This window comes from Oncorhynchus mykiss, chromosome 3 (genome assembly GCF_013265735.2).
Source record: "Oncorhynchus mykiss isolate Arlee chromosome 3, USDA_OmykA_1.1, whole genome shotgun sequence".
NCBI classification, from domain to species: domain Eukaryota; kingdom Metazoa; phylum Chordata; class Actinopteri; order Salmoniformes; family Salmonidae; genus Oncorhynchus; species Oncorhynchus mykiss.
This window is the reverse complement of record NC_048567.1, coordinates 48,440,267-48,459,504: the sequence shown is the minus strand read 5'-3', so window position 1 is coordinate 48,459,504 and position 19,238 is coordinate 48,440,267. Positions and strand designations below refer to the sequence as shown.

The 19,238-nt window shown below is 40.2% G+C and overlaps 3 protein-coding genes across 9 annotated transcripts in view; 2 read left to right on the top strand and 1 right to left on the bottom strand.

The window, feature by feature from the left end:
• LOC110520075 (sodium channel protein type 2 subunit alpha) overlaps nucleotides 1-4,295 on the bottom strand; it is a 53,630-nt gene extending 49,335 nt beyond the window's left edge. For 4 of the 6 annotated variants that reach the window (XM_036974351.1, XM_036974353.1, XM_036974349.1 and 1 more), the window contains exon 1: nucleotides 3,913-4,295. The gene's annotated coding sequence lies outside the window, so the exon portion shown is untranslated. Of the gene's footprint in view, nucleotides 1-3,868 lie in introns of all 6 variants that reach the window. The other 2 variants (XM_036974350.1, XM_036974354.1) reach the window with 2 other exon arrangements.
• Nucleotides 4,296-6,246: 1,951 nt separating this feature from the next.
• Nucleotides 6,247-11,107, top strand: slc38a11 (solute carrier family 38 member 11). Its single transcript, XM_021584378.2, has 12 exons — nucleotides 6,247-6,430; nucleotides 6,546-6,669; nucleotides 8,172-8,246; nucleotides 8,350-8,484; nucleotides 8,636-8,701; nucleotides 8,896-9,002; nucleotides 9,099-9,178; nucleotides 9,372-9,442; nucleotides 9,654-9,815; nucleotides 9,929-10,041; nucleotides 10,155-10,286; nucleotides 10,384-11,107. Exons 1-12 carry the CDS (start codon nucleotides 6,386-6,388, stop codon nucleotides 10,660-10,662), a joined length of 1,389 nt encoding a protein of 462 aa, XP_021440053.1. The 5' UTR covers nucleotides 6,247-6,385; the 3' UTR covers nucleotides 10,663-11,107.
• A 110-nt stretch (nucleotides 11,108-11,217) lies between these two features.
• LOC110520074 (cordon-bleu protein-like 1) overlaps nucleotides 11,218-19,238 on the top strand; it is a 48,458-nt gene continuing 40,437 nt past the window's right edge. Inside the window, exons 1-3 of one of the 2 annotated variants that reach the window (XM_021597102.2) lie at nucleotides 11,218-11,642; nucleotides 11,874-11,960; nucleotides 17,722-17,778. In XM_021597102.2, coding sequence (XP_021452777.2) covers nucleotides 11,602-11,642; nucleotides 11,874-11,960; nucleotides 17,722-17,778 — 185 coding nt within the window. In that variant the 5' untranslated portion in view covers nucleotides 11,218-11,601. The remainder of the gene's footprint in view (nucleotides 11,643-11,873; nucleotides 11,961-17,721; nucleotides 17,779-19,238) is intronic. The other variant, XM_021597103.2, reaches the window with a different exon arrangement.

Below are 19,238 nucleotides of genomic sequence, written 5' to 3'. Positions count from 1 at the left end.
CTACAAGCTTGGGACTCCTGTATTTGTGGAGCTTATCCCATTCTTCTCTTCAGATCCTCTCAAGCTCTGCCAGGTTGGATAGGGAGCGTCGCTGCACAGCTATCTTCAGGTCTCTCCAGAGATGTTCAGAGACGATCGGGTTCAAGTCCGGGCTCTGGCTGGGCCACTCAAGGACATTCAGCCACGCCTGCGTTGTCTTGGCTGTGTGCTTAGGGTCGTTGTCCTGTTGGAAGGTGAACCTTAGCCCCAGTCTGAGATTCGGAGCACTCTAGAGCAGGTTTTCATCAAGGATCTATCTGCACTTTGCACTGTTCATCTTTCCCTCGATCCTGACTATTCTCCTAGTCCCTGCTGCTGAAAAACATCCCCGCAGCATGAGGCTGCCACCACCATGCTTCACTGTAGGGATGGTGCCAGGTTTCTTCCAGACGTGATGCTTGGCATTCAGGCCAAAGAGTTCAATCTTGGTTTCATCAGACCAGAGAATCTTGTTTCTCATGATCTGAGAGTCCTTTAGGTGTCCTTTTGGCAAACTCATAGCGGTCTGTTATGTGCCTTTTACTGAGGGGTGGCTTCCGTCTGGCCACACTACCATAAAGGCCTGATTGGTGGAGTGCAGCAGAGATTGTTGTCCTTCTGGAAGGTTCTCCCCTCACCACAAGGAACTCTAGAGCTCTGTCAGAGTGACCATTGGGTTCTTGGGCACCTCCCTGACCAAGGATGGCCCTTCTCCCCTGATTGCTCAGCTTGGCAGGGCGGCCAGCTCTATGAAGAGTCTTACTGGTTCCAAACTTCTTCCATTTAAGAAGAATGGAGGCCACTGTGTTCTTGAGGACCTTCAATGCTGCAGATCTGTGCCTCGACACAATCCTGTCTTGGAGCTCTACGGACAATTCCTTCGACCTCATGGCTTGGTTTTTGCTCTGACATGCATTGCCAACTGTGAGACCTTATATAGACAGATGTGTGCCTTTCCATATCATGTAAAATAAATTGAATTTACCACAGGTGGACTCCAATCAAGTTGTAGAAACATCTCAAGGATGATCAATGGAAACAGGATGCACCTGAGCTCAATTTCAGTCTCATAGCAAAGGGTCTGAATACTTATGTTAATAAGGTATTTCTGTTTGTATTTGTAATACATTTGCAAACATTTCTAAAAACAGTTTTTGCTTTGTTGTTATGGGGTATTGTGTGTAGATTGATGAGGGGAAGAAATGATTGTATACATTTTAGAATAAGGCTGTAAAGTAACAAAATGTGGAAAAGGTCAAGATCTGAATACTTTCTCAAATGCACTGTAATTGCCAGCAGACGTTTTATCAGCTTCTTATTTGTGCGAAAGAATTTTGGCATTTAAGTGCCATATTGCCTACTATAGCCGACCATAAACCACATTGAAAGTCCAACCCTACTGGGCACAGACGTCAATGCAACGTCTATTCCACGTTGGTTCAACGTAATTGTATTGAAATGATGTGGAAAAACAGTGTGTGCCCAGTTGGAAGTGAGTTGTTTAGTCTGTTATTAAAATAAACACACATCACTTTGTCAACAAAGCAACGACTAGGCTACTTTCTTTCGTGGATGGGAGCTGTTGATTGAGGGATTTGAGCGGGTTATTTTCTTCTGTGCTGCTGTCTATGGTGCTGCAAGTTTAACCGCACTAGGCTAAGTGCAGAAATGCCGGTAGGTCTAGCAAAAATGCCTGACATCCCCTTTACAGTGGCTGCTGGTTGTGTGCATGTCAACGATTTATTCTCCATTATTTCACAAGAGATATGCCCAAGAAGGAGAGATTAAAAAGTTATGGCATTACTCACATAAGAGTCTAAAATGATGTAACGATTAAAATCATACTCGTTTTAGGGCGCATATCCCTTTTTGTATATTATGTTACATGTCATGACTAAATATGCGTGTTGATTTAGTTTACTCATGCACGCAAACACATGATACGATTATGGAAAGTTGAGATAGGAATTTCAATTAACAATAGCACTAGGAATTGCTGTTTTTTACTATACTTCAACAAAATGGTTCAAAATCAATGTTCTAAGCTGTCAACAGCAAGCAAAAGCAAATTACTGAGGTGAAAGACATACCCTAAAGATATGCTATCTGGCCAACCAGTCAAACAACAGATGAGAATATATAAAGGACCATTATCATATTCAAACCATTATCAGCAGCCTATGAGCAACACATTCATGACATCTGATTGACTGTTACCATAACCGGTTAAATCAAAGTTGAAATGCAGCCTGACACACTGCTTCTTGTATGGTAGGCTATGTACTATCTCTCATCCAGAAGGTGCTCCCTGGTAGGCTGCGGAGGGAAGGTAAATATCGGCTAAATAAGTGGACACAACAACAGAAAATGAAAAAGGGTGCGTGTTACACATCCGAAAATGAACGCCTAGATTTCGGCTAATCTCACATTTGTTTATATGGCCGCATGAGATGTTACATGAGGGAATCAAACAGGTTATTTTATCAATGGCAGATTTTCAATACGAAGGGTCAGCTGCTATATCGCTATAATTGAGGCTTTAGTTATTTCCATAGAGAAGGCTCCAACGCCTTTCTCAATGCAACATCTCAGCCCTACCCAGCTAGTCTGGTAGAGCCAACACCCTCAACCCACCCTTCCCATTCACACACAAGACAGTACTATAGCCAAGCGCCCACAAACACTGCTTGCATCCCTCCTCAATTTGTAAGAAAAAATTGGCTACTTTGTCGAGTGATTGGGGACGTATGATACATTTAGGTCGTCGGCGAAACTATACATACTGCAGGGCCTATACATTATGATGAGTTCGAACAGACTGATTATGATTTATAGCCTACAAATATATGTATATTGATGTGTTATGACAGGCCTATTTCGCAGATTAATAAATAAAAACGTGTTTTCCCAATGGGAAAAAGTCGAAATAATTGATTGAATGATATGTGTTCAGTTCTCATAGTCTTTCTTCGGCAATAATCATATTACGGCCTATCTAGTCCCAGGGGCCGAAGTGTCGGCTACAGTCGGTTATCGTTGTCTGGCTGTTCCATCGTTTGTAGCCTTTTTGCCACTGCTGATATGAATCTAACAGGTTGGAATACCAGGAAGTGACACCTTCTCTAGGTGGGTCAGTTGGAACAATCTGTTTTATAAACCTGATACAGAAACAGCAGCAGAGGGGACAATATTATGATCATAGTGATCGACAACATTCGATTGATATCCGCTCTGACAAGGTTAAATTAGGCTACAGTAGGGAACAAGTATAATTTGTGGTGAGCTATATTTTCTCTGGGAGATCAAAAATGCCGAAAGAACAATGTTGTCAGAGGCTATACTTCACGCCTGATACAGTGTTTGATCCATTGACATAAGAATGAGGTTTGATCACAAAGCTGTCATAACTAGCAGGATCATAGTATTATCTTCTAAAGAGCTTATTTTACCCAACAAGACAAATTCCCTTTAAAACCTACGCCACGGTTGTTCTTTTCTTTTTAAATGAATAAAATATATGTAAATTCTGGTAATACCCTGACAAAATGACAAGATGACTATAATAAAGATGACCCTAAACTCAATTATTTAAGTAGATATACCAAGGTCTATCAAAATTATTTGAATATGACATATTTAGGTTAGGCCTACGCATCATGGAAAATTCAGTTACCAATAATTGATCTTTATTGTTTAAGGGCCTTCCAGGCATCTTCTTTCCCCCTATTTTTCCATCAGCTTTGAAAAAACGGGACAGCTCCCTCTCCGCTTTCTACTGAGAAATTAAATGACTGTAGAAATAAATACTTTTTTGGAGAATTATCTAAATTACGCAGACAAAATTTCCCACCTTTGGGCAGCCCCATGGCATCCATTCCCATCCCCGGCACCCACCATTAGTTTGTCATCAAAGAAGGTTGAAGAATCCGCCAATAATCGCCAGGCACGCCTTGATGTTGCTTTCTCCCGAGTAAAAAGGTGATTCGAGGACACATGTGGATACTTGATTAAGTCAAAAGGTTTTCCTCTCTATAATGTAGTATTTCCCAGAGATGGACCCCCCCCAAAAAAAAAATCACACAGGAGAGCGTTATGAAATTGCTGCCAGCACAGTCGCCTTGTTCAGAGCATTCTGTTGCGCTTCCGGTTGTTGCCGGGTACAAATGACTGCAGAGATGCAGGGTTGTGTGCGTGATCAGAAATAATGTCTGCTGTGGTCGTGGATGTCGGGAAGAGATAATAGAGAGGCAGCCTACAATTTGGTATCACTGAACTGGAGATTACATGTACCTGTAACATAACCTTAAAAAAACATAACAAAAGTGTCAGATCGTCATCTAGTGGTGGGTGAAGTAGGGGAGGTTTTTTCTCATTATGATTCGTCTAAAGGCTTCGCTACACACTGTCACTACCATGTGTGCGTTGTCACTACCGTGTGTGAATCCATTTAGTTTTTCTACCCTTTAGTAGGCTACTCTTGTTGTCATCATTTTGTATAGCCTAATCTAAGAAAACATAAAATACCAACTTTGATGCATCTATTACTCTTTTATTAGATGTTTGTTACGAGACTGATAAATAAGAAGGCACGTATAAAAAAAAGTGTGAATATTGCCAGCTGTCATTCTACCTCTAAAATACACCCAGATCTTCCAGGTTTTCTGAGGGCACCTAGGGGCTGCAGGCAGCATTGTTCAGGGATCAAACGGAATGATATGCTGTTTTGTGTCTTTCGTCCAATTACTGACGTGCAGCAACCATCACCTCTGTATTTTCAGAGAAAACAGTGTTATTGAACGTCTTGATAGTGTCCCATTCGATGTGTGAGTGTGAGTGAAATAGTTGATGAAGGAAGCACATATAGATTGGTGTTGCCAATTGGGTAAAATGTGTTGGTTAAACTCTAATTTGGGTAAATTACACTAACACTACTTTTTAATTATATTAATTATATTAATTACATCATGAATCTCTAAAGATTTTGTTTTCTGGGTAAGTTCCTTTCGTTGCCAAAGGGGCCCACACTGATGTATGACTAACAAACCGCTCTGTGACATTTACAGACTTCCCTGTTAAATGTTTTTCCCAGGATACTTTTTTTTCCCATTCAGAGGACATTGCTGGGTTCATGTTGCTATAGCACGTTTGGCCAGTGTGTGAGTTTCCACCATGACCCACTTCTCTGAGTCATCAGCAACTACACTGACACATTCAGTCATTTCTAGGACATCAATGCTCAGAGACAGGGACTCTGATGGGTGGTGCTCTAAAGAGCAAGCGTTTGTCTGAGTGCCAGCCAGACAATGTGGCCCGGACTGAGCTAATGCAATCCTGGGTAGGACAGCATGCATTATGGGAAAGCAAGAGTGTGATCTCAACTGCTTTAAATGTTCCAAATAATTTAATAACTGATTGAGACTTTAATGTTTTTCTGTACCAACATTGGATGGTGGTGCCATGTTATACACTCTTGTAAATTGAGGAACAGCTCATCTCACATACAGTAGTGAAGCCTAACAACACATTGTACTACTTTTTATATTAATTAAAGTATTCATTCATAACACATTTGTATTGTTGATTCCACAAACAGACACGATTTGATTTCAGAAGTCAAATAGTTTTTGTTGAGTTTAATTTTGTGTTTCTGCTTTGTTTTTCTGCATGGGACTATCTTTCTGAGAAAAAGAAAAACATGTCTGACCTAAATTGACTCTAGCCTTTTAGGCCTTCTCATGTCAGCTGACTAGATCACACTGGGGTATGTACAGTAGGCTACAATTCTTTCATAATGGAACAATTAATATTAACACATGACCAAAACTCTATGGACTCTTTGAAACCCTCACAAATGTTGAATGGAACCCAACATACTATTTATTCCATTGTCCCTAATTGCAAAGGACGTATATGCCTATTTTTATTATCCATTTGGTGTAGAATTTGTTCGTTTTTGCATATTCACTCCTTCAGTTGAACAAAGAAATACTTTGGATACTAATCTTTTAATGCTCATTTCACTCGACTGGGTATGTGTGTCGAATGCGGTTTACAGGTTGGACGCGTTCCAGATACACAATTCTGCGCAGGTCTATAGTTCACGTCTCAGGAACATACATGAATATTATAATGATGTTGTAATCAGCGCAACCCAATGCAGAAATTGTCTAGACCTATCAGGAACGCACCCAGTGTTGTACTAAGCCATTTAGGGGCGCTGTTGCCATCGTTTTTCATGGGCGAATTTAAACGACTCCGATTTGGAAAGTTTTGAACATTCTGCCCAGTTAATTAATTTCATGGCAGAGATGCGAATAGAACGTTTTATAAATTGACGGAAACACTTAGAACACCTGGTGGAATAAAAATGAGTACATCAATACAGGAAAGTGGAGAACGGGAAGCTCACCAGGTAGGCTGCCGATTTACTATGATACGAATAGGTTTACTTTTATTGATACTCACGATTACCACCATTCTACAACATGATGTGTTAATTGTGTTAAAATGTGTTCATTTGACCCTAGACGGAGAATGGCGAAGGGAAACCGTTGCTTGCTTCACAAAAGGTGGTTGCAGGAAAAGTCAAAAGTTCGATGATATCAGCCGCTTTTAATTTCATCAATTCGATAATAGGATCTGGAATAATAGGTAATATACATTCAATTGTGGGATCATCATGTTTGTATTTCAGTAGCATAGCAGAATATACCTACTGGTGGCAATAGCTGCAATGACACCCTTCTTGAGAGGGGAGTACCAGTTGCAAGTTACTGTCTAATAAGTTGATAAATCATGTTACCCAATAAGATAAGCAAGTTATATATGTTGAACATGCAGGATCACATGATTTCCTGGGAATAGAAAACATCATAGGACCACTTAGAAATGTCCTTGTTTTTGAAAGGAAAGCTTTTTTTTTGTCCATTAAAATAACATCAAATTTATCAGAAATACAGTGTAGACATTGTTAAGGTTGTAAATGACTATTGTAGATGGAAATGGCTGGTTTTTAATGGAATATATGCATTGGTGTACAGCGGCCCATTATCAGCTACCATCACTCCTGTGTTCCAATGACATGTTGTGTTAGCTAATCCAAGTTTATAATTTTAAAAGGCTAATTGGTCATTAGAAAACATTTTTGTAATTATGTTAGCACAGCTGAAAACTGTTGTTCTGATTAAAGAAGCAATAAACACATTCCTTCTTTAGACTTCTGAAACTCGTCAATCTATTCTTGTTCTGAGAAATGAAGGATATTCCCTGTGAGAAATTGCCAAGAAACTGTAGATCTCTTACAATGCTGTGTACTACTCCCTTCACAGAACAGCACAAACTGTCTCTAACCAGAATAGACAGAGGAGTGGGAGGCCCCGGTGCACAACTGAGCAAGAGGACAAGTACATTAGAGTGTCTAGTTTGAGAAACAGACGCCTCACAAGTCCTCAACTGGCAGCTTCATTAAATAGTACCCGCAAAACACCAGTCTCAATGTCAACAGTGGAGAGGCGACTCCGGGATGCTGGCCTTCTAAGCAGAGTTGCAAAGAAAAAGTAATATCTCAGACTGGCCAATAAAAATAAAATATTAAGATGGGCAAAAGAACATAAACACTGGACAGAGAACTCTTCAAAATAATTTCAAAAGGGTTTTCTAATGATCAATTAGCCTTTTAAAATGATAAACTTGGATTAGCTAACACAACGTGCCATTGAAACCCAGGAGTGATGGTTGCTGATAATGGGCCTCTGTACGTCTATGTAGATATTCTATAAAAAATCTGCAATTTCCAGCTACAATAGTCATTTACAACATTAGCAATGTCTACACTGTATTTCTGATCAATTTTATGTTATTTTAATGGACAATTTTTTTTGCTTTTCTGTCAAAAACAAGGACCTTTCTAAATGACCCCAAACCTTTGAATGGTAGTGCACCTCAGCCAGATTGATCAGCCCCTGGGTGGTTGGCCTCTGCATCATATGACCACTGGCATCATAATACTTCTTTTGTGCTTCCAAAATTCTTTCTAAATTGTATGACTCAACTTTTTCTGAGTCAGTACAATGAAAATATAAACTCTTAAAAAAGATATATATATTTTTGAATATGTTGTGATAACATGATCTGTCATTTAATTTGTTTTCCAGGTTTGCCATACTCCTTAAACCAGGCTGGCCTGCCCCTTGGCCTTTTTCTCCTGGTTTTGGTAGCATTTATTACAGGTACGTTCTGTAACGGTGACAACTGTGATGAACTCCCTTTTACTATAGAATGTATTTAACTCAACAGCTAACATTGTGGCGTTGTCCTGTTTCTTCCTTGCAGACTACTCTATCATCTTGTTGATTAAAGGAGGGAATCTTTCAGGGACAAATAGTTACCAGTCACTTGTACGTAGCACTTTTGGTATCACTGGATTTCTGGTTCTGTCTTTGTTGCAGTTTCTATACCCTTTCATTGGTAAGTCTTGAATGGAGGTGCCATTTTAAAGTAAATCAGAACTACTTTACAACCAAGATTTTACAAGATTGATCAGTCTCATACAAACTAATATACAGGTACTGGTTGGGACTTGGATTGTAGACATAACCACAATGTGTGTCTTCCCCAGCTATGATCAGCTACAACATCATAACTGGTGACACATTGACCAAAGTGTTTCAGAGACTACCTGGAGGTACAGTATGGCACATTGTACTTTCATGTAAGATATCTGAACAAATACAAGCCACAACTTGTGTGCATTGATATGCTAATACAGTGACAGTAAAAAAAATAGGTCACAGTTTTTCTGAATGAAGTGCAAACACCAAGGCCACGTTTGTTAATTGCATATTGCTCATTTATATTTTTCATACATGCTATTTGCAGTTGGACCGGGCCACATACTTTCAGAGAGACATTTTGTCATCGCAGTGTCCACTATTCTATTCACATTACCCCTGTCTCTTTTCCGGAATATATCACAGCTGGGAAAGGTAAGACTTAATCACATATTGTCACATTTATTTTTATAGAAGTCATTGACTAATTTTATCATTTGTGAGCTAAAGCATCTATCTATGTGATTCCAGGTGTCCTTACTGTCCATGGTGTTGACTGTTTTCATCCTCATCACTGTTATCATCAGAGCAGCTACCCTGGGACCACATATGTACATTATATTACTTAACACTGTCATAACCTATTCACTCACATGCTATACCATATTCTAATCCAATCTGAAACACATTCTGTTTTTATTTTATATTTCAGTCAACTAATCGACTATTGAAACCACTTACTCTGGAATTAGAAAATCTTAAAATGGCTAACAACATGTTTATCCAATTACTTTGTGTCCTTAGTCCCCCTACAGAGAATGCATGGGTGTTTGCAAGGTGGAATGCGATTCAGGCCGTTGGTGTTATGTCTTTTGGTCAGTTCTCATCTACATCAACTGTATATTTGTAAAGTACAAGTAATACTTGCTCGAGACAAAACGACCCATACATGTGTACATCTTCATATTGTATGGTAATGGCTATCAAGTTTCATAATAGAGAAACCCCACACAAAACAACCACACAAAAATGTAATTTGGACTGTTCATAGGTTGTAAAACTGTGCCATATCCCTTTGTTCCATAGCCTTTATCTGTCATCACAACAGCTTTATGATCTACGGCTCTCTGAAGGAACAGAGCCTAAGTAACTGGTCTCGTGTCACCCACATGTCTGTTGGTTCGGCTATGATTGTCAGTATTATGTTTGCTGCGACTGGCTATGCTACCTTCACTGGGTACACGCAAGGTAAAACACAACACATAGAATCATAGAACCATCTTGTGGTGTTAGACCCAAGTTCACCCATATACATACTGCCTAAGGAGTACATTTTTCTGATCGCCTCTTTATATTTTCAGGTGATATCTTTGAAAACTACTGTGGGAACGATGACCTGGCTACTTTTGGTCGCTTCTGTTTTGGCATCAGTATAATAACAACTTTTCCTCTGGAATGTTTTGTGACTCGAGAGGTATGACGTTATTTATGCACATGCCACTTCATATGGCACAGGACAGTATCATTGATTTTAGTGCACATCACCCTGTAAAAATCAAGTCCTTATTCTGTCTTTCATGTTTGCAGGTAGTAGCCAATGTTTTTTTTAAAGGGTCTCTCAACAACCATGCCCATGTGGCGGTCACCTTGCTCATAGTTGCAGCGTGCACAGCATTATCCTTGGCCTACGACTGTCTGGGTATTGTTCTGGTGTTAAATGTAAGCCGGATGACCTTTTGAATTGTTGTAACTTATTTCTATACTAAAATTACAATGGTTATCTTTTTAACAATATTGTTTTTTTTTTGTCTCCCAGGGTGTTGTAAGCGCCACACCTTTAATTTTCATCATTCCATCAGCTTGCTACCTCAAGCTTTCCACAGAGCGCTGGTTCCAAGGTGAAAACCGCATCCCCTGTCTCATCCTCATAGCTGGTGTCTTTGTCATGACAACAGGTTTGATCATGGCGGTTATGTTCCCCCAAGACTGCTCCCATGGAGCCGAGATGTTTTACTGCGCAACTTCCAACCTCTCCATATCCCCCACACCACCCACTGAGCTACTCTTTCAGAATTCAACTCAGAATTCTAGATGAAACGTTGTTGTTACACACTGGGGTTTTGTGATATGACTTTGTATGCTCATTGTATTTATTACCTCTGCAATGAATGTGTGTGTCATAATTTATGCTACTATTTGTGAAAATGCCATAATGCAATAGATTAATCAATTTGTATATCAGACTGAGACAAAGTTCCACTTTGAATTTCGAGAGTAGTTACCTTCGAGAAACCTACCACACGATGTCGCTGTAACATAATCAGACTAAATAAAACTTTTATAAAAACGTTTCTCGAAGGTAACCTTTTGCCCTCTTGCCTTGATGTCACGCCCTTCGAAGATGTAGTTATAGAAGTTTGTCCAATGGTAGTGCATTTTCCACTGTTGGTTAGAGGGAATATGTTATAAATTTACTATTTGGGTAATTTCATGATTATAATATTTAGTATATTTCAATATTATAAATGTAAACCCGAATTGTTCACAAAAGTAATATGAATTGTCTCCTGCAGTACAATTTTTACATACATTTTTACTGTTGAATTAATTAAAAAATCAGGCAAAGTATGTGTATTCCCTCTGGGATGGATAGGTGAAAATACCGCTGGGAGTAAAAACGGGAGAAGAGTGAAGGTATTCAACGCCCCCACGAATGGTTATTTGAATCTCTACTCATAGGTTTTGACGTCGATTTTTGGAGTTGGTATGCTTTTGGCAGAGGCAATTTAGCAGCGCTTGTAGCATGCATCGTGTCACAACTTTGAAATGTAGACTGCTGGCTAAACGTTGGAAAGACTGGGTTGTGCTGGCGGCGTTTTGGAACAGAGGAGCGACTGTTGTGTGGCTCAAGATAGAAGTGGGAGTTCTGGAATTCATTTTGAACGCACCAGTAGCCTAATGTATCACTGAACGAATCAACGCCACGATATATTTTGTACGGTATAATTTATTTTCTTCTCCCTAATAAATACCGATGAAAGTTGACAGCAGCGCGGAGGGCCAGGGGCATTCGTGGTAAGAGATGACGAGTAACATAATGAGCTTAATTAAATCATAATTGTCCTATGCTCCACTTTGCATGCCGGGCAACAAAGGGCAAGTTTACCATCCGAAACGCTGTCCTGATTGTCAATAGGGTTTCGACCATCCACAGCAAGTATTCGGATGAGACAGCTCTAGATGTAAACATGTGCAATTTTAGTTATGAAATATGAATAATTGTGTGCTTTGCTTCACTTTCGGTAGTCCGGGGGACTTTGTTAAACCTGTGCAACTAGTCATGGATGATAATGTGTCCCAACGAACACCACGACGACGACACTCTGGCTCTAGGTATGTGGATTCATTCTGGGTGTATTTACTAATTAAGAGGCTTCTGTGTGAGAAGATATTGGGATTAATTCTGTCAGCTGTCAGCCAACAGCTTTTCTTCTCAACTCTAGTCTACATTACATTATTGTTCACTTCATGTTTAGAAGTAACATTAGCCACTATTATTTGGAGGTGTGCTGAAATGCTTCTAAAGATTGATCAGGAAATGACAAAAAAACGTGTATCATTATTGTGGAATTTTTAAACATGTGAGATCATCTTGAGATGACATCAGTTGGAAAATATGAGACTTTTGTAACCCATGGAGTCTTATGTCATTCCAAACCTTTTCAGTTCAAACCTTTTCCCCGACTTAACTGGGATCCCATAAATTCATTAATCTATTCTATACCATTCTATACCCCCAAAAAGTTAGTGTTGCAACACATTTTTGGACACATGTTGCAAGCAAATTGCAATTTAGTGACATAATTGCATGTCTAAGGCAAAGCTTGAGATGTCAACTCTAACCTAAATTCTTCCACCTCATACATGTACATGTAGTAACTAAAGAAACAGTTGTTGCAGACATTTCAGTAATTTTCAAACTCCGCTAATGTCCTGCCTTCAGAGTTGTTCTGAGAAATGAGGTGAGGTGATGGGAAGCGTTTGAGGCAAACCAGTGTGCATCTCATGTGCATTATAATAAACGACTGGCTATTTAATTTTTGTCAATACAGTTCAGAATAATTGTTTGTATGGATGATTTCATAGATGTGTCATGTAGTGTAGATGGTCCGATAGACCGCTGTGTGTAGTTTGTAATAATTACCTATCCCAAAAATTCCCCTGGTGGTAAAACAAAATGATCCATGAGAATATGTTTGTGTCTTTCCTAATATTGAATATCAAATAAGAGTCAAAGATCATCTCTTTACAATATGTCACAGTCATAACACTTTTAATGTGCCATTTATTTGGTTCAGGAACGGTTGCTTGGAGATGATGTCAGCTGACAGTATTCCAGTTGGTTGGAGGCGTTGGCTCTTAAACTGGGGAATGAGTTTCCAAAGTTCTTTGCAATCTTTTAGAGTCACTGCTCACTCCTTTGGCATGCAAGGGAGGACTAAAGACTTCATGTGATTTTAATTAGAAGCGATATGGAGAATTTGAAGGCTTGATAACAATTAATGTAAAGTTTCCGTTTCTCTAGTTGCTGACTTTCCCATATTGAGACTGAAATACATTCATGCATCCATGTCATAAATGTAATTTATAATATAAACAATTTGTCAATTAAAACCACTATCTCCATGAGCTGTTGCGTTATTTGTGGCTTCTCATACTTGGAGCCATTAGACAAATGCTTCTGAAAATTCATCCCACTTTACAAGTGCAATGACTTGTAGAGATATCATTTGGCCCTCCACGACATGCTACATTTGTTATTCTACTGCTGACACTGCCAAAACACAGGCCCTCGTCCCCCTTTACTGCCATAACAGCCTCCACTCTTCTGGGATGGCTTTCCACTAGATGTTGGAATATTGCTGTGGGGACTTGCTTCAATTCAACCACAAGAGCATTAGTGAGGGCAGACACTAATGTTGGGCGATTAGGCCTGGCTCGCAGTCGGTGTTCCAATTCATCCCAAAGGTGTTCGATGGAGTTGAGGTCAGGGCTCTGTGCAGGCCAGTTAAGTTCTTTCACACCGATCTCGACAAAACAATTTCTGCCACAAAGTTGGAAGCACAGAATCGTATCATGTCATTGCATGCTGTAGCGTTAAGATTTCCCGTCACTGGAACTAAGGGGCCTAGCCTGGACCATGAAAAACAGCCCCATACCATTATTCCTCTCCCACCAAACTTTACAGTTGCCACTATACATTCAGCCAGGTAGCGTTCTCCTGGCATCTGGCAAACCCAGATTTGTCTGTTGGACTGCCAGATGTTTAAGCATGATTCATCATTTCAGAGAACGTGTTTCCTCTGCTCCAGAGTCCAATGGCGGCAAGCTTCACACCATTCCCACCAACCCTTAGCATTGCGCATGGTAATCTTAGGCTTGTGTGCGGCTGCTCTGCCTTGGAAACCAATTTCATGAAGCTCCCAACAAACCGTTCTTGTGCTGACATTGCTTCCAGAGACAGTTTGAAACTTGATAGTGAGTGTTGCAACCGAGGACAGAGGATTTTTATGTGCTACAAGCTTCAGCGCTCGGTGGTCCCGTGCGCTTGTGTGGCCTACCACTTCGTGGCTAAGCTGTTGTTGCTCCGAGACGTTTCCACTTCACAATAACAGCATTTACAGTTGCCCAGGGCAGAAATTTGACGGACTGACTTTTTGGAAAGGTGGCATCCTATGACGGTGCCACGTTGAAAGTCACTGAGCTCTTTAGTAAGGCCATTCTACTGCCAATGTTTGTCTATGGAGATTGCATGGCCATGTGCTCGATTTTATACACCTGTTAGTAACTGGTGTGGCTGGGCCTAGATTAAATCTAGTTCTGCTTGGCCATTGGGAAAGTAAGGTTCTCCCATCTCCACAGAGGAGCTCTGTCAGAGTGAACATTGGGTTCTTGAACTCTGGAGGCCCTTCTCCCCCGATTGCTCAGTTTGGCAGGGTGGCAAGCTCTAGGAAGAGTCTTGGTGGTTCCAAATCTCTTCCATTTAAGAATGATTGAGGTCACTGTTGTCTTGGGGACCTTCAATGCTGTAGAAATGTTTTGGTACCCTTCCCCAGATCTGTTTTTCAACACAATCCTGTCTCGGAGCTCTACGGACAATTCTTTCAATTCTTTCGACTTCATGGCCTGGTTTCTGCTCTGACATGCACTGTCAACTGTGGGACCTTATATAGACAGGTGTGTGCCTTTCCAAATCATGTCCAATCAATTAAATTTACCTCAGGTGGACTCCAGGTGGAATATCAGGTATCAGGTATTATCTGTAGATTGAGGGATTTTTTAAAATGTAATACATTTTACAATAAGGCTGTACCGTAACATAATGTGGAAAAGGTCGAGAGGTCTGAATACTTTCAGAATCGCATCGCGCACCAGCGACTCCTGTGGCGAGCCGGGCGCAGTGCGCGTGTAACAGTATAACAGTATATTAGACCGTCCCCTCGCCCATACCCGGGCGCGAACCAGGGACCCTCTGCACACATCAACAACAGTCACCCACGAAGCATCGTTACCCATCGCTCCACAAAAGCCGCAGCCCTTGCAGAGCAAGGGGAACCACTACTTCAAGGTCTCAGAGCAAGTGACATCACCGATTGAAACGCTATTTAGCGCGCACCACCGCTAACTAGCTAGCAGTTTCACATCCATTACATGCGCTAACCAAGGTTGCCAGGTCCACAGTGTTTCCTCCGACACATTGGTGTGGCTGGCTTCCGGGTTGGATGCGCGCTGTGTTAAGAAGCAGTGCGGCTTGGTTGGGTTATGTATCGGAGGACACTTTCAACCTTCGTCTCTCCCGAGCCCGTACGGGAGTTGTAGCAATGAGACAAGATAGTAGCTACTAACAATTGGATACCACAAAATTGGGGAGAAAAAGGGGGAGAAACAAAACAACAAAACAAACAATACGATATTAAACATTTTAACAGCCTTTTAAGCATTATAGTACAGTTAAACACACACATGGATGCAGCGGCCTATGGCACTGGTTCAAATCCAGGCTGTATCACATTCGGCCGGGATTGGGAGACCCATAGGGTGGTGCACAATTGGCCCCATGTCGTCCATGTCGTCCGGGTTTGGCCGGGGTAGGTTGTCATTGTAAATAAGAATTTGTTCTTATCTGACTTGCCTAGTCAAATAAAGGTTACACACGCACCACACTGACCAAAAAGTTATTTTGTTGGCATTTACGTATGTTCTCATTACCAGTAAAACATAATCAAAACCTATTTATTTCACTTACTTGCTGTGCTGTTTTGTTGTTCATTTGTTCAGTCATTTCATTCTCAACCAGGATTTATATGGAACGCCGTTTGGGTCTTTGCATGTCAAAAAAAGATACACGTCAAATAACACTATTTGACGTGTCAAATAAGCATGTTTGACCAATCAGGACCTGAATATGACTGCACGTTCATACATTTTTTTGACGTAGTTATTACACATTTATTACACATTGATCACTCGTATTTCATATGTCACAACGATTAATCGTTACGTATGCTTGATGCTGGTAAAGTTGTCTCGCGCACCTACTGTGCTTGTCATTAAAAAAAAAACTAGCTAGCTCATGGATGCAAACAATGTTCTTCCCCAAACAAATAGCAAAACGACATCTGTTTCAGTAGCTATAGTTAGCTAGCTAACTATATAGCTAGGTGTCATCTAAAATAACCTTCATTTATAAGAAGGTTCTTATTTGAGTAATGGTGGTCAGACCCATCTATGTGAAGCTAGCCTTGGACTTTGTGGTTAGCCTTCAAAATAAAAGTATGTCATTGACAGTGATGCAAATGCATACAAATAATATAATTATGCCATAATTGAATAGATCATGCTAAACGAGGTTGGAATGTTATTTCAAATCAACAAAATAAAATGTATTAATTTGACAATCTGTTGAAATCCACACAATGTATTATACTTTAGAATTGGGGGCATACTTATTTCACAGTACATCCTTACCTATGGATTGTGGATCAATGAGATGGGTTATCAGTCTACTCAGTGACACCCAGAGAACATTAGCATCGTAGCTCTTATTGTGGGACTCTGAAACAACTGTGAATTGAGCCACATTTATTGTCAACCTACGTGTTGAATACTATTTCCAAGGAAAAACAATAACACATGGATGTTTTGGAGTCTGATAACTCTGAGGAGCGAAAAAAAAAAAAAGGAAAAAATATCTTGGGTATTGAGTAGCGTGTTACTCCATTTCATTGATCCCCAATCCTTAGGTAAAGCTGTACAATGCAATATGAATCTCTATACACACAATCGGCTGACTGGGGAGGTGATTTCACACAGTCACAGTACAATGCTAATATTTGCGTAAACTCTTCACAGTTGTGTTCTGTGGGTGTCACCGAGTAGACTGATACCCCATTTCATTGCTTCACCCTCCAACCTTGTTTAACATTATCTAGTCTAAATATGGCATGATTCCACCAATTTGTAACCTTCTCCATCACTTTCAAAGAGGTACTTTTATTTTGAAGGCAAACCGCAAATTCCACTATTGTGCCTAATTCTTATTGTGGCTAGCTTCACAACACATTACCCGGTCAGGTAGAGCCTCACTAGACTGATGAAGCCAGCTGGCTGCTTATAACGTTAGCTTTGGGCAACAGGGTTAAGTAGCTGGCTAGCTATTTATTTTCATGAACTGAAGTTCATGTTTAAATAGGCAACAATAAGTGGCTACCTAGCTAATACAAGGATCCCTAAATCATTGCTAAGAATAGTGAAAATGACTGCAGTTTCTTCTTATATCGTGCACCCCTAATTTCATCGGTTACCTTACTAAGAAGTCGAGGAGAGTTAACTTATCTAGCTAAGGTAACAAGCTAGGGAACTACATTTGCTTATTGAAACTAAAATCTAGTTCGCTAGCTTTCATAATTTGCTAGCTAGACCTTCCAAAGAAAATCTATGTAAATAGCCAGCTGCTATCTGGCAATGTGATTTGTAACTTTGCAAGCTACGTTAGGTTACGTTAGCTACAGCCTACCGGACCGTATCTAACCGTTAGCCTCTGCGGTAGTTAGTTAGCTAGCTAACGTGACTGGCCTATGTGTTCTATTTACAGTGTCCAATCTCAACATCTGCACCGGCATCAACATCAAGCTCAGCACCAGGAACTAGTGTAAGTCACCTTGACTCCATGAGCAAATAAATATACTGGAGCTAGGCATAAACATGGTCTGTGTCTTGTTGTCATAGTTGGTGTGTTTATAAGTAGGTTTCAACTTCTACTGTAGTTTTCTCTGTATTATGGATGGTGGTTTCAACTTCTACTGTAGTTTTCTCTGTATTATGGAGGGTGGTTTCAACTTCTACTGTAGTTTTCTCTGTATTATGGAGGGTTAGTTGATTTGTTTATGCAAAGCTTGAAGTACAACATTTAAGAAAAGCTGAGTTATTAGTAAAGAGGGGATGGTGTGGGCGACTGACGTGTTTGTGAAGGTTAGTATACATTAACTATTGACACGAGGGGGATGGGTGGATATAGTACTGTACCTTGTTTGAGTGTGTATTGATGGGGACAAAGTAGTCTTGGATGAAAGCTTTCAGCCGAGAACAACCTCGAGCTCAACGTCATCTGACTTGGAAGAGGAAAAGACTGCATATGACTGGCAAGAGCCAAATTGTGTAGTCTGTGAGTCTAATTTCATGGAGCTCATGAAGTTCTGCCAGACCAGCTGCCATTGCCCAACACAAGACAAGGTTCACCAGCTGAAGAACATTCAGGATCTTGCCTGGAACATTCCAGCTGCATCAGAAACTATGGATCAATTCATTGTGGTATTCATGAAACGTATTTGGAAGTAACTTGCTACACTCTTACTGCTAAAACAAATGATGCAGGGAGTTGGTGTATCATTTCAACTTTAATTTGTTGGTACGTAAATATGTTTCAATAAAACAGATTGGTTTGTCAATGTAGGAAATAAGTAGACATTGCTTGAATTCACGACAATGTTTATTTGCGCTGGAGACCTAGGTGAGTTTACACAGTATGTAGGAACAGTTATGGCAATGTATGACATGTAATATATATATATATATTTTACAACACCTATAATAAATACTACAGTTCTACAAAGGGAATACTTGCATATGGTGTTTTTGGGGACAGCAGTGAGTTCACTTTGACACAAGGGGAGATTGTTGTTATGGGACCATTCATATTGAGTCATCAACTTCTTTGTATTCATTGTGTGGGGGATAAATTGCTTGAATAGCCCCAACAGCACAAGCAGGCAAGGGGATTTGATGTCCTCTCTGCCTAGCTTCTCCCCACATAGAACAAACTCCAAAAAGAATCTGTAGACCATCAAGCAGTTTTGTCTGTAAGAGAATGACAAAAACACTATTTGATTTTCATGGGTAATGGTTGTGTACTGTCTTTCTAATGTAACAGCACAATGCAGAATATTGAATATTTCACAGACACAAGCTAGCTAGCTACAAGACACAGGTGTAGTTACTCAAAGACTAATATGAGTCATAAAGCCAAAGTCATTCCTTTACTCTTCATCATCATCAAAACATTTCTCCAGTTTTGCTCCCAGTGGAAAAAACACTGCGTCTAGCTAGCTATAA